The sequence below is a fragment of the Mustela nigripes genome, chromosome 1 (genome assembly GCF_022355385.1).
Source record: "Mustela nigripes isolate SB6536 chromosome 1, MUSNIG.SB6536, whole genome shotgun sequence".
Classification (NCBI taxonomy): Eukaryota; Metazoa; Chordata; class Mammalia; order Carnivora; family Mustelidae; genus Mustela; species Mustela nigripes.
This window is the reverse complement of record NC_081557.1, coordinates 247963494-247976995: the sequence shown is the minus strand read 5'-3', so window position 1 is coordinate 247976995 and position 13502 is coordinate 247963494. Positions and strand designations below refer to the sequence as shown.

At 37.1% G+C, this 13502-nt stretch overlaps 1 protein-coding gene across 1 annotated transcript in view; it reads right to left on the bottom strand.

Moving 5' to 3' along the window:
- Window positions 1-13502, bottom strand: part of POLR2B (RNA polymerase II subunit B) — a 47018-nt gene that overhangs the window by 20705 nt on the left and 12811 nt on the right. Inside the window, exons 6-15 of the mRNA XM_059384536.1 lie at window positions 13297-13409; window positions 12954-13173; window positions 12219-12377; window positions 8837-9001; window positions 5896-6092; window positions 5604-5723; window positions 4281-4467; window positions 3241-3384; window positions 2860-2999; window positions 2444-2555 (exon numbers count right to left, since the gene is read on the bottom strand). Coding sequence (XP_059240519.1) covers window positions 2444-2555; window positions 2860-2999; window positions 3241-3384; window positions 4281-4467; window positions 5604-5723; window positions 5896-6092; window positions 8837-9001; window positions 12219-12377; window positions 12954-13173; window positions 13297-13409 — 1557 coding nt within the window. The remainder of the gene's footprint in view (window positions 1-2443; window positions 2556-2859; window positions 3000-3240; window positions 3385-4280; window positions 4468-5603; window positions 5724-5895; window positions 6093-8836; window positions 9002-12218; window positions 12378-12953; window positions 13174-13296; window positions 13410-13502) is intronic.

Sequence of the window (13502 nt, the reverse complement as noted above, 5' to 3'; positions counted from 1 at the left end):
CACTTAAAAGTAAAATCACATCTTGATACTTCTATTGAAGGTTAAAGATTGGGTTTATTTAAGAAAGGAGGGGCGCCTGGGTGGCTCAGTGGATTAAGCCTCTGCCTTCGGCCCACGTCATGATCTCAGGGTCCTGGGATCGAGCCCCGCATCGGGCTCTCTGCTCCACAAGGGAGCCTGCTTCTCCCTCTCTCTCTGCCTGCCTCTCTGCCTACTTGTGATCTCTGCCTGTCAAATAAATAAATAAAATCTTTAAAAAAAAAATAAATAAAAAAATAAGAAAGGAAAAGATTTGGATTACTGGCTTTAAAAATAAGAGTAAATCATAAAAGCTTGATCAAAAACATCAAGGTCTGGGGCACCTGGGTGGCTCAGTGGGTAAAGCCTCTGCCTTCGGCTCAGGTCATGATCCCAGCGTCCTGGGAGCGAGCCCTACATCAGGCTCACTGCTCAGTGGGGAGCCTGCTTCCCCCTCTCTCTCTGCCTGCCTTTCTGCCTACTTGTGTTCTCTTGTCAAATAAATAAATAAAATCTTAAAAAAAAAAAAAATCAAGGTCTCCAAAACTAAGAAGTCGGAAGTCATTATATAGGGAAAATGTTCTACACCCTTAGCCCACATACTGTACTTCAAAAACAATCTGAGGAGAAACACTATGTCTTTGAACAGAAACACCATCAGTGGCGCTGTCAATTCCTAGGAAAGATGTTGCTTTCAAATGCACTGCCTTGAATCCTTCGAAAATTCGTAATACAATAGTTTTATTGTCTTAACAGGACAACATAAACTGTGAGCTAGATCTCCTCAAAGCACCAAAGGAAAAAGGTGTATTTCAGTAGGTCCAGAGAGGACTACTGACAGAACAGCCTAACAGGTCCAACAGAAGGCAGAAATTGGTAAAATAAGGACCTCTGGTAGTTAGAAAACATGAAGGAAAAGAAAAAGTGCCAGACTCCTTCAGGAAAATATATACAATTCTCCCACTTACTTAGAGTCTCCCCAAATCGCTCTCTAACAGGGGATTAAAGTGGTTAGTCCAAGGACACAGGGTTACCTTGTATGTTCAATAAACACTTAATGTCTACTATTTGTCAGGTTCCATGCTCACAGCTGAAAATACAAAGTCATATTAATACATGTTCCCTGCCCCTGGAGAGTTAATGATGTGGTGAGTGAGGCAGGCAAGTAAGTCAAAAGGTACTATCTGGGACAAGCACTCTGTCAAAAACATTTTAAGTTAAACCACTATATACAGTCATAGAGATCTAATAAATCAGGGGGTCATGGAAGAGCCCACAGGCCAAATCTACTCTCACTTGCCATCTATTTTTATAAATAAATTGTTTTATTGGCTTATCTACTGCCTCTGGCTACTTTTCACTACAACAGCAGAGGTGAATACACAACAGACAATATATGGTAAACAAAGACTAATTTAGTATCCGGCCCTTTCCAGAAAACTTTTGCCAAGCTGTGATCTAATCAAACTTTTTTGGGGGGAAGGGGTGTTCAGGTAAAGTATCTTGAAGGAGATGAGAATATAAGTTTTACAGAGTAAGTGAGATTTACCTGAAAAAAAGTAGTAAGAACCTTTTTCCCTATTGCTCATTTTTGAAAAGAAATGGGGGACAGGGAACACATATATTCCAGGTTAAGGGAATGGGCCCATGGAAAGGTAAAGAGGCCTAAAACAGCATGAAGAATTTAATCTTATCCTAGAAAACACAGAAAAGCTAAAGGCGGCTCTCAGCAGAAAAGCATGGTATTACCAAAGTTCTCAATCACAAAAAAATCAAGCCAATTTTGGCTCTTGGGCTTTCTCTTAGTTCCACCTGCACTCAAGTGAAGCATGCTGCTCCTGCCTTCAAGCTATGAGTACTTGCGGTTCAAAACCCAGGGTCTGCCGACTAGAGGAAAGCCCAGAACAATCAAACTCTGTTCCCTGCTCAGCTACATAGAAAAGAGATCAGCTACTGGCTTAAGTGTGTTACAGTTTCTCTCCAGATCCACTTTCACCTAGAAAGAACCCACAGTGTAGATTAAGGGAAATCAAAAGACCAAGCCATATCCCTTAACAGTACACTAAAACCAAAAGTCCTATTTGGGGTAGTAATAAAGCCCATATAATATATATTAATGTTTTAAAAAAACTATCCTAATCCCAAAGTACTTCAATATCCACCTAAATAAAGAAACCTTTAGAGATGTATCACATTTTAAGAATAAATCTCTGGGTGCCTGGTGGCTCAGTCAGCTGAGCATCCAACTCATGATCCCAAGGTCCTAGGATTGAGCCCTGCAATAGGCTCCCTGCTCAGTGGGGAGCCTGCTTCTCCCTCTCCCTCTGCCTGCCGCTCTGCCTACTTATGCTCTGTCAAATAAATACTAAATAAAATCTTTAAAAAATAAAAAAAAGAAATCATGCACTCTTAATTAAAGACTCACTTCAGACACAATGATGTCCATCTGACGCCGCAATTTCCTTAGCGTGTTCATAAGTTGTTCAGGATCTTTATGTATTCCAACCCAACAGCCATTAACAAAAATCTTGGTTGCACTAAAATGTGAAACCAAAAGCATTTTGCAGTTAGTACTCTATACTAAGCAACAACCAAAGATTAGCAATAGTTTCAAAAAAGAAATCCCATCTGGGTGCCTGGCTGGCTCAGTTGGTTAAGCATACACCTCTGGCTCAAGTCATAATCCCAGGGTCCTGAGATTGAGCCCCACGTGGGAAAAGCAGGGGACCTGCTTCTCCCTCTCCCTCTATTGCTTCCCCCTGCTCATGCTCGCTCCCTCTCTCTGTTAAATAAATAAATAAAATCTTCAAAAAAAATAAAGGAAATCACATCTATACATACTCGGCAATAGCTGCAGGAGAAATTTCTTCTAAATTTTCCATACTCCATTCTTCTAAAAATTCCAAAATTGGAGAAGGCTGAGATCCAACTGAAATATAAGCCATCAGAGCTAAATTCTTCACAAGTCCTACAGCATGACCCTAAAAGTAAACAAAAAATAAATCATTCTGATTTAACATGCCTATCAAAATTCTTTTCCATAAACATTTTTCCTTCAATTTGATTTCAGGATTTACTCACGCTTTCTAAAAACAAAATCATAAGTAAACATTAGTTCCAAAACCACACAGCTTAATTAAATACTTACTTGTACAAGTAATTACATACCCTATGTAATTACTGGTAGAGTTTTTGTCCTAAATGTAAATTCTAATGTATTACCTCTGGGGTTTCAGCAGGACACACCATTCCCCACAACGTATTATGCAATTGTCTTGGTTTTGCTAGCTTGCCGTCTCTACCAATAGGTGAATTTAAACGACGTAGGTGAGAAAGAGTTGATGCAAAAGTCAGGCGGTTTAATACCTAAAAAACAATAGCAAATCTTTTAAGTTTGGACATTTCTGTTACTCAAACAATCACATTTTTGGCAAATACTGGAATGAGGCAAAGTCACATTTTTACCTATAATCAACTGTCAAACTCTCCTAAACCCTCCTCTCTGCATCTTGCCCCTGAATAATATCAGGCACCCCCTAACTTAAGTGCCCCTTATAGCAGGGATGGCAAATATGTGATGTACAGTTCTAACATACCACATAAATACTTTACGCTCGCCTCCAATCACCAGACTGTTAATTCCGTTAAGAGCTGGCGCCCCTAACCACCAAACTGTTCACGGGTCAACACTGTACTGTACTTTGCATCAAAAGAAAGGAACACCCATTTATTCTCTGAGTGAGTGTCTAACATGGAGCTCCGAAAACAAAAAAATTTCACTAACATGGACTGTCTTACCCCCAAGCAGCTACACTTATTTATTAACTATCTTGCTGCAAGCCAAAACCTTAATCTCTCTTAAGTAATCCTAACAGCTCGGACGCCTGGATGGCTCAGTTGGTTAAGCAGCTGCCCTCAGCTCAGGTCATGATCTCAGCATCCTGGGAACGAGTCCCACATCGGGCTCCTTGCTTGGCAGGGAGCCTGCTTCTCCCTCTGCCTCTGCCTGCCACTCTGTCTGCCTGTGCTCACTCTCGCTCCTCTCTCTCTGACAAATAAATAAATAAAATCTTTAAAAAAAAAAAAAAAAGTAATCCTAAACAGCTAATTCAAGAAAAATTTCATTCTCATAATTCAAAATCCCCCAATGCTACTATACCTGAGGGGGAAAAAAGCAAAGTCATTTATATTCAGTGAATGAAAGGACCTATTAGTTGCACAACATTTTTCTATCAAACCTGTAGTCACAGGCAATGTCCTACCTGAGATACTCCAGCTCTGGCTTGATGAGCTTTCTTTTGGTCGCCCCAATTTCCCGTAGCTAAAGAGTATTTTAGGCCATCAGATATAATCCTTGTTTTAATTGCCAACTCCAAATTAAAATCCTTTCCTCGATCAATAAACTTCTGTGCATAGATCCGTACTTCTTTAAGCAAATTCTTAAACATACTGCCAAATAAAATGGTATCATTATAAATATGTAAAGGTCAACAACATGCATTCTTAACATGGACAATATTGCCCACAATGCGAAGGAAAATAGGTAGGGTAGAGGAAGGGAAGTGTTTTTGTTTTGTTTTGCTTTAAGAATTTTTATTTATTCATTTAACAGACAGAGATCACAAGCAGGCAGAGAGGCAAGAAGAGAGAGGGGGAGGGAAGCAAGCTCCCTGCTAAGCAGAGAGCCTGATTTGGGGCTCTATCCCAGCCTGGGATCATGACCTGAGTCAAAGGCAGAGGCTTTAACCCACTGAGCCACCCAGGCCCCCGGAAAGGAAGTGTTATTACTCTTTTTATGTAAAAAGCACTGATGTACTTACAGTACATAAACATACATGAGGGGAGCAACTAGGGGAAAAATGTCAAAAGTGGCTCCTTAGTGGGGTGAAAACAAAAGGCTGAAAAACAAGAAATCTATGACACATTAAAAAACAGAATGCATAGGGGTGCCTGGGTGGCTCAGTTGGTTAAGTGTCTGCCTTCAGCCCAGGTCATCTCAGGGCCCTGGCATCAAGCCCCGCGTCTGTTTCTCCCTATACCTCTGACCCTTCTCCCCGCAGCCCCCTGCTCATGCATGTGCAAACACTCTCTCTCTCAAAAAAATGTTTTAGAAAACAAAACAAAAACAGTATGTAGCAACTTTTTTTTAATTGAATTGTCTATTTTTTGTTTTTAAAAATAACTTCTCTAATTACAAAAGTGTTATATGTTCATTATAGGAAATATGAAAAACAAAGACATATGAAGGAAAAAACTCACATTATACCAATATTACTAATATTTTGACAGATTTCCCTCCAGCTTCTGTTTTTATAAAATGTAAAAGCACAACTAAAAATTCTAATATCATCAGTACTCAGAAAATCAAGACAAATGCCTTATAAAGCTACAAGAGGAATAAAGAAGAATAAACTGTTTTCATAAACTTGAAATTCTCAGACATAAAGCAGAATAAACTCTGGACAAGTGGTAAAGAGAATGTAGCTAACTTCAATGCCAAGGCAGTTTAGTACCTCTGTTAGTGCAACGATCAATCTAAAGTGAAATCTCTCTACTTTAACCAATATCATTCTATCATTCCTTACCCTCTAAATAAGAATGCAAGCAGTGGCCCAGCAAGATCCAATCTTTTGTTTCCATAGTGATCCCTGTCATCTAATTCTCTTCTACCCAAGGCTGCTAGAAGCAACCTATGAACCATGTACCTTTAAAAAATAAAATAAAAAAGAAAGAAAAAGAAGTGAAAAACAAAACATACAGCTTTCAGCTTTTTAAAAAACTTGTATGTTAAAAACACATTTTTGACATTTTTAACTTTAAGAAAAATTCTATCTCAATACTACCTTGGCAAAAATCTTAGAACGGTATTTAACATACCCCAAGAAATAAGCTTTTTTGGTCTCACAAAAGTCACTGACACCAACATGAGGAAGCATTTCTTTTTGTAAGACTTCTTTTGCATATTTAATTCTTTTCTCTTTAGTGACACCAGGCTTTGCCCCTCTTGAACCAATGAAATTTAGTGCAACATTCTGTTCCTGGATGACAAAAGCTTCGTCGAGAGAAGGTTTCACCTATCAGATAATTCAAATGAAAGTTATTTTCAAATTTATATTTTCACCTTAAAATAAGTCAACTGTAACTTAAACTTATAACATGTTAAGTATCCCTATGTACCTAATAGGATATACAAAAATTTTTTTTAAAAAACAAGGAATCATAAAATTGTAGAACTTGAATACACTTTAAGATCTAGAGATCTCTGACAAAATCCACTCATCAACACAGGTAATTATACTTCCTAAAAAAATAATAATAATAATAAGAATTCCATCATAAAAAAAAGTAGTAGTTTTTGGTTTTTACAATTTAATGAACAATGGCAAAACAAAAATCCCTTCTAAATATCTTAGACCAATTAGAAAAGTTTAATAGTCAACTTAAAATTTACTAAACTACAAATGAATAAATGCGCCAGACTGGTTTTAGCCTTGGTTTAAGAAGTTTTTAACCTATAACTAAAAGCACTCTGTGTTTTGTAAAAGAGAATATTTCAAAGACACATTGTTATAGGGACCTACATCCCATCCCTGCTGCTAAACAGCCGTGGCCCCTGAGCAGTCATGTAATCTGTTTCCTTGCCTACAAAGTAATCAGTTATGATAATCTCTAAGTTTCACCATTCTAAAATTACAATTTTACACAAGGAGCATAAGGAATGAGAGGTACCACTGAGTAACTTTGGCGCCTGTAAATACACTTTAATCCTATCACATATACTGAAAAGCCTTTCTTGCCTTTGACTTCTTAGGTCTATTTATCACTGATTCTCAAGTTTAAACATCCAAATTCCAATCATGGAACCAAAGACCAGAAAAAGGTAACATAAACCATTCAAAGTGAGGCCACATATTGGTAAATGGAAGTGGTCTTTTTAAATTGTCAATGTTGTTGTGAAACTTCTGTTAAGGTTAATATGGACTGAAAAAAAGGAATAATGATAATATTTGCAGAAGAAAAAATTAAAGCACTTTTGCAAAGTGAACGCTTGACTCACAGACTGTAAAAATTGGCCCAAGCTTTGTAAGAGCTAAAGGAATATGTAGTAACTTTCAAAAATAAATAAATAAATAAATAACATACAGAAAATGAATCAACTCTTTCACTTTACTAAGAAAATTCTAGTTTGAATTTGGTCCAAATCCAGTCTGAATCATTTGGGATGCCTTTGGATAAAAGATAACATATATTTTCTTTTAAATACTTAAGTAGTTAACATATTTAAGTATTTAAAGAAAACAAAAACAAAACAAAAAAATATATGAACACTGTTAAAAGCTTAAAGTAAAATCTAACCAGAATTCAATTTTCTCATGGAACTGTGTCAGTGCTCTAATAACATATACTCACTCCAACAATTCACTTCGTGACCAATGTTTAGCCTCCATTTAACCTTATTTCTCAGTAGTCTTAAAAGACTGAACAATTCAGGACAACTTTAAAAATATCAACTACCAAGACAAGAATCATTAATAAAAAGCACTGACAAAGAAATGGATATCTACCTAGACTCAAAGAACCTTTCCACAAAAACAGTAACTTTACTGTAGAGGAACCTAAGAGGCTACTGTAGAGTTAATATTACAAATAATGGAACAAAATTCCATCACATGACTCCTGATGCAATATCCTGGGAAGCACACAATATTGCTTCTTTATTTTTACTGGCAAAAAAGGGATAAATTGAATCTAATCATGAAGAAATACCAGAGAAGTCCAAATTGAGGCAAATTCTACAAAGTAACTGGTTTATTCTCTCCAAATACTTCAATGTTATTAAACACTGAGGGAAAAGACAACAAAACATTTTTTAAAAAGTCTGAAGAGACATAAAAATGACATCCAATACACAATCCTCGATTGGATTCTGAACCAGGAAAAAAAGAAAAAACATTAAGGACATTATCTAGACAACTGGCAAAAATCTAAATAAGATCTATGGCTTGGGGCGCCTGGGTGGCTCAGTGGGTTAAGCCACTGCCTTCGGCTCAGGTCATGATCTCAGAATGGGATCTTGGGATCAAGTTCCGAATCGGGCTCTCTGCTCAGCAGGGAGCCTGCTTCCCTTCCTCTCTCTCTGCCGCCTCTCTGCCTACTTGTGACCTCGCTGTCAAATAAATAAATAAAATCTTTAAAAAAAAAAAAAAGATCTATGGCTTAACAGTACTGTAGCCAAGTGAAAGGTTCTGATTTAACTAACCATATTATGAATATGTAATTAATGTCTTGGTTCTTAGGAAACATACTTTGAGGTATTTAGGAGTAAAAGGCACAATGCCTGAAAATCACTCTCAAATGATCTAGAAAAAAATAATGTGTGTATATAAAGAGAATGTGAAATCAAATATAGCACAGCTAACAACTAGTGAATCTGGGTGAAGAGTATACAAGAGTTCTTTGCGACTTTTCTATAAGTCTGACATTATCTCAAAATAAAAAAGAAGGCATCAACTATTCATTTTCCTTTTTTACTAAATCGCACCAGCGTTGTATGTTTTCATGATTTTCCTTACCAGGGTTTCTTCTTGATACTGTCCATGAACTCTGGCTGCTTCTAGTTTTTATGTCTATTTTACACAAAATTGTCAAAAAAGACGCTGAAGCAAGGCTGCAGGCTTTCACTACACAGTAAATGGCATGGGATCTGTGACAACTAAATTACTCTTCAGAGCATCTTTCTATTATGTTTTAAGATTAGCAACAGTAACTTTAAACCTCTTATAAAATACTGCAAATACACTTTGTTTTCTCACATTACCATTTCCATCATCTCTGGATCTTCAAAATCATAAATAATGTGCTCTAAAATATCTCTGTCAGACACAAAACCTAATGCTCTGAACACGATAATGATGGGAACTTCCTGCTTGATATATGGTAGGGTTGCCACAATGCGCTGACCAATAGCACTCTTTTTCGCACCCTAGAAAAATAAAACATCATTTGAATATCAATACAAAGAGATCATAGCCATGTACAAACATCATGAGAATCATTTCATATACATGTTCATTGTATGTATTTCAAAGGAAGTATACCTTCATACTTTAAGGAACATACTATGGCTCCTTTTAAAAACCAATGGAACAGGTTTACTAACTTTATAAATCAGCTGATCATGTAGGCATGAGAGAACTTCCATCCTCTACTATCTGCCTGCCAAGACTCTCTTAGAATTACCCAATACTGCACTTGGAATTGACATTTGTAGCCAACTGACTAGCTACAAAAGAAGATGAACACTGATCCTGCACCCTGTCCCCTGGCAAAAAAGCAAAACAAAACAAAACACACACACACAAAACAAAATGGACCACACAAAACTCTCTGAAGAAAGACATGAGGGGTAAAAATATATACACACATATGGACAAATATGGGGAAAAAGCTAAGCAACAAATGAAAAACAAGTATTAACTCAGAGCTGGCCTGTAAAGTATCTCTCATTTGAATATTTCAAAATTAACAAAAAGCCTCTTTCCAAAAATTTATCTTTTCCAGTTTCTCTTTAACTGCACACACATACAAAAATAAAATGAAAGTTACTAACCTACACTTTCATACAAATAACTGGTTTCTCCCTTTTAATTATATTTCTTTCTTTAATATTAAGCTCTATCCTCTCTTGGCTTCATAACCCTACATTATCATGGTCCCTCTAATAACAATTTCTGTCATCTCTCTCCTCCTATTCAGGCCTTGGTCCTGAGACACCTTATCCCAACTTATGGGTCTTCAGTTAACCACTCTTCATGAACAATATCCAAACATTCATCTTGCTCTTTTTCCTGTACCCTCAGCCCTCATATCTCCAAATGCCATTTGGTTGTTTCTACTTCCATGTCAGTTATTCCATTCAATCTATTATTTGTTTCATCACAGATCTTTCTCAGAATAAGAACACAAGAAAAATAATGCATACATCACGTACCCTCACAAAATCTTTTGTCTAAAAAATGAACTCATTACATTCTAAAAATCAATTCTTAGGGTGCCTGGGTGGCTCAGTGGGTTAAAGCCTCTGCCTTCGACTCAGGTCATGATCCCAGGGTCCTGGGATCGAGCCCTGCGTCGGGCTCTCTGCTCAGCAGGAAGCCTGCTTCCACCTCTCTCTCTCACTCTCTCTCTGCCTGCCTCTCTGCCTACTTGTGATCTCTGCCTGTCAAATAAATAAATAAATCTTTTTTTTTTTTTAATCAATTCTCGAAAGTTTTCTTTTTATCCAGAACTTAGGGATAGAAACATCAGAATCTTAATTGATTCATACTATAACAAACATATCAAACTTATCACTAAATCCAGATGATTATTTTAAGATTTGACTTTTAAATAATCTTCATACCCAATGTGGGATTCAAAACTACAACCCTGAGAACAAGAGCTGTACGCTCTACCGACTGAACTAGTCAGGTGCACCAGATGATTTTCCTTTCTCTGCCTCTAATTCATTCATTTTGCCCATAGCTGCCACAATAACCTAATATACTGTTTTCATTTCTTTGCTCTCCATGATCCAGGCAAATCCTTCTCAACAAATAATGCATATCTGCAACACCTGAGATCTTTTCCAAATACTTTTCCAAATACTTGGAAATACTTTTCCAAAACTTCCAAATACTTGAGCTTGGGCCCTGTTCTACCTATATTTATAAGTAAAAGCCATTTTTTTTTTAAGATTTTATTTATTTATTTGACAGAGAGAGAGAGATCACAAGTAGCCAGACAGGCAGGCAGAGAGAAAGGCGGAAGCAGGCTCCCTGCTGAGCAGAGAGCCCAATGCGGGGCTTGATCCCAGGATCCTGGGATCATGACCTGAGCTGAAGACAGGAGCTTAACCCACTGAACTACCCAGGTGCCCCCCATTTTAATTCTTTAAAACACCTATTCTACATATCTCTTTAACTTCAAGTAGTTAAAATTCTCTATCTCCAAGTTCTTCATTTGTATAAGACTTAAAAAGGTGGCATTAGGCTCTGCAGAACTGTTGGCAAGCCACAAGAATAGAGACCTAAATGTCCATCAAAAGGGAAAAGGTTAAATAAATTATGCTACATCTGCATATGGAATATAACGGCTACAAAATAATGATCAAGTGCTCATCCATGTTTTTAAAGCATAACAGCAAAGTCTAGTGTGTATCACATGCTCCCATTCGTATTTTTTGCATTAAGACTATTTCTGAACTGATTCATGAGAAATTATCAAAAGCAGCTACCTCTGGGGAAAAGAATGGTCAAAAGAAGACTACTTTTTATAGTGTACTCTTTTGGGGCACCTGGGTGGCTCAGTCAGTTAAGTGTCTGCCTTCAGCTTGTTCCTGGGATCGAGTCCCACATCAGGCTCCCTGCTCCACCGGAAGCCTGCTTGTCCCTCTGTCTCTGTCTCTCTCTCTCACTCTCTCCCTCTCAGTCTCTCATGAATAAATTTTTAAAACTCTTAAAAAAAAATCATAGTATACTTTTTCAGCTTTTGAACTATTTTAATGTGCATGTATGACTTAATCAAAACAAAATACAAAACTGTTATTTGAAATTAAACAGAGGCAATTACAACTACTTTCAAAAATAGTTGTAAAGATAAAAATTAAGAAATCTGAGTTACCTAACCAGCACATGACAAATATTCAAGAAAGCCTACCCATTTTTTTTTCATAAAGATTTTATTTACAAAAAAAAAAAAAGATTTTATTTACTGGGGCGCCTGGGCAGCTCAGCTGGTGAAGCATCTCCCTTCAACTCAGGTCATGATCCCAAAGTTCCTGGGATCGAGACCTGCATCGGGATCTCTGCTCAGCAGGGAGCTTGCTTCCCTCCCCCTCTCTCTGCCTGCCTCTCAGCCAACTTGTGAACTCTGTCAAATAAATAAATAAAATCTTAAAAAAAAAAAAAAAAAGATGACTGCAGCCTTATGAGAGATGCTCAGCCAGGGGACCCAGCAAAGCCACACCCAGGTTCTAGATTCACAGAAACTGTAAGATGATAAATGTTGGTACTGGAGTAATTTGCTACTAGCAATAAGTAAATAATACAAGACCTACCTTAACACTGACGAAAGCTTTTTTGACTAAGAATGCAGTCTGATAAATTATAAGACTAGACAAAAAGAAATAAAGCCAAACAATATCATATTCCAGTCCATACCTGTCCTCCTCTTGCCAGCATGCTAACCCAAATAGTACTGGTGGGCCGGGATGAATTCTCCAAACATGATCTACACTCTCCTGTGTAGGCATATTTAGAATCCTTTTTGGCAAACACATAGACTGTGTTTGTTGCCATTTTCTCTTGAGCAATCAGAACCTATAAGGACAACAAAAAAGTTATGCCATAAGTCCCACAAGTCTTTGAAGTAGAAAGAAGAGCAAAATCTGCATCTTAACCTGATCCATGGGCTCACTGATATATCAATTCTTGAACTTTACAAACTCCATTTTACATAAATGCTTCACAGAAACATATAAGCTTGAACACCAAATCTCTAGCCTTTATAACATATAGCTAAATAAAGTTCTGGTTTATGTAAGTTGTCACCCTCTAAATAATTCCACTACCACCTCCAGGTTTTCTGTATATAAATCTACTTTTTAATTTGAACTTTCACAACTTAAATCTTAATTATATACTGTAATTTTTTGTAAAAAATGCTTATTATGGGACACGTGGGTGGCTCAGTCGGTTAAGTCGCTGCCTTCGGCTCAGGTCATGATCCCGGGGTCCTGGGATCGAGTCCCACATCAGGCTCCTTGCTCAGCAGGGAGCCTGCTTCTCCCTCTACCTCTGCCTACCACGCTGCCTGCTTGTGTGTGCTCTCTCTCTCTGACAAACAAACAAATAAAATCTTTAAAAAATAATAAAAATAAAAAATAATTATTATACCTTTTCTGATCCATTAATAATGAAATATCCACCAGGATCCAAGGGGCATTCATTTAACTCACAAAGATCACGATCTGTTAAGCCATTCAAGAGGCAATAAGTTGAACGCAACATAATTGGAATTTTTCCTATAAAAGTTTTCTGATGCTGAGTTTGAAGTTGTTCTTCACCTTCCTTAATGACTGTTTTTGTTATATCAACATAAAGTGGAGCAGAATACCTTTAGAAACAAAGATCACAATTATGTAATAGTAAGATATTTGCTAAACTCTCAATTGAACCGGTTAAAATTATAATATTTTCTGAATTGTATGTCAATACCAACTGCTGGAAAAAGTCTTACGTGAGATTTCTTAATCTGGCCTCATTTGGCATCATTGGTGAAGGAGCGCCATCTCTTTCCCAATGGGTAGGTTTGGAGAGGTAAATTTGTTCAAACTTCAGCAAGTATCTTGGCTAAAAGGAAACCAAAAACATGAAAAGGATAACTTTTTTCCATAAGATTCCATTTTAATCAACATTAGCATTTTTCACTAGACGCAACTCTAG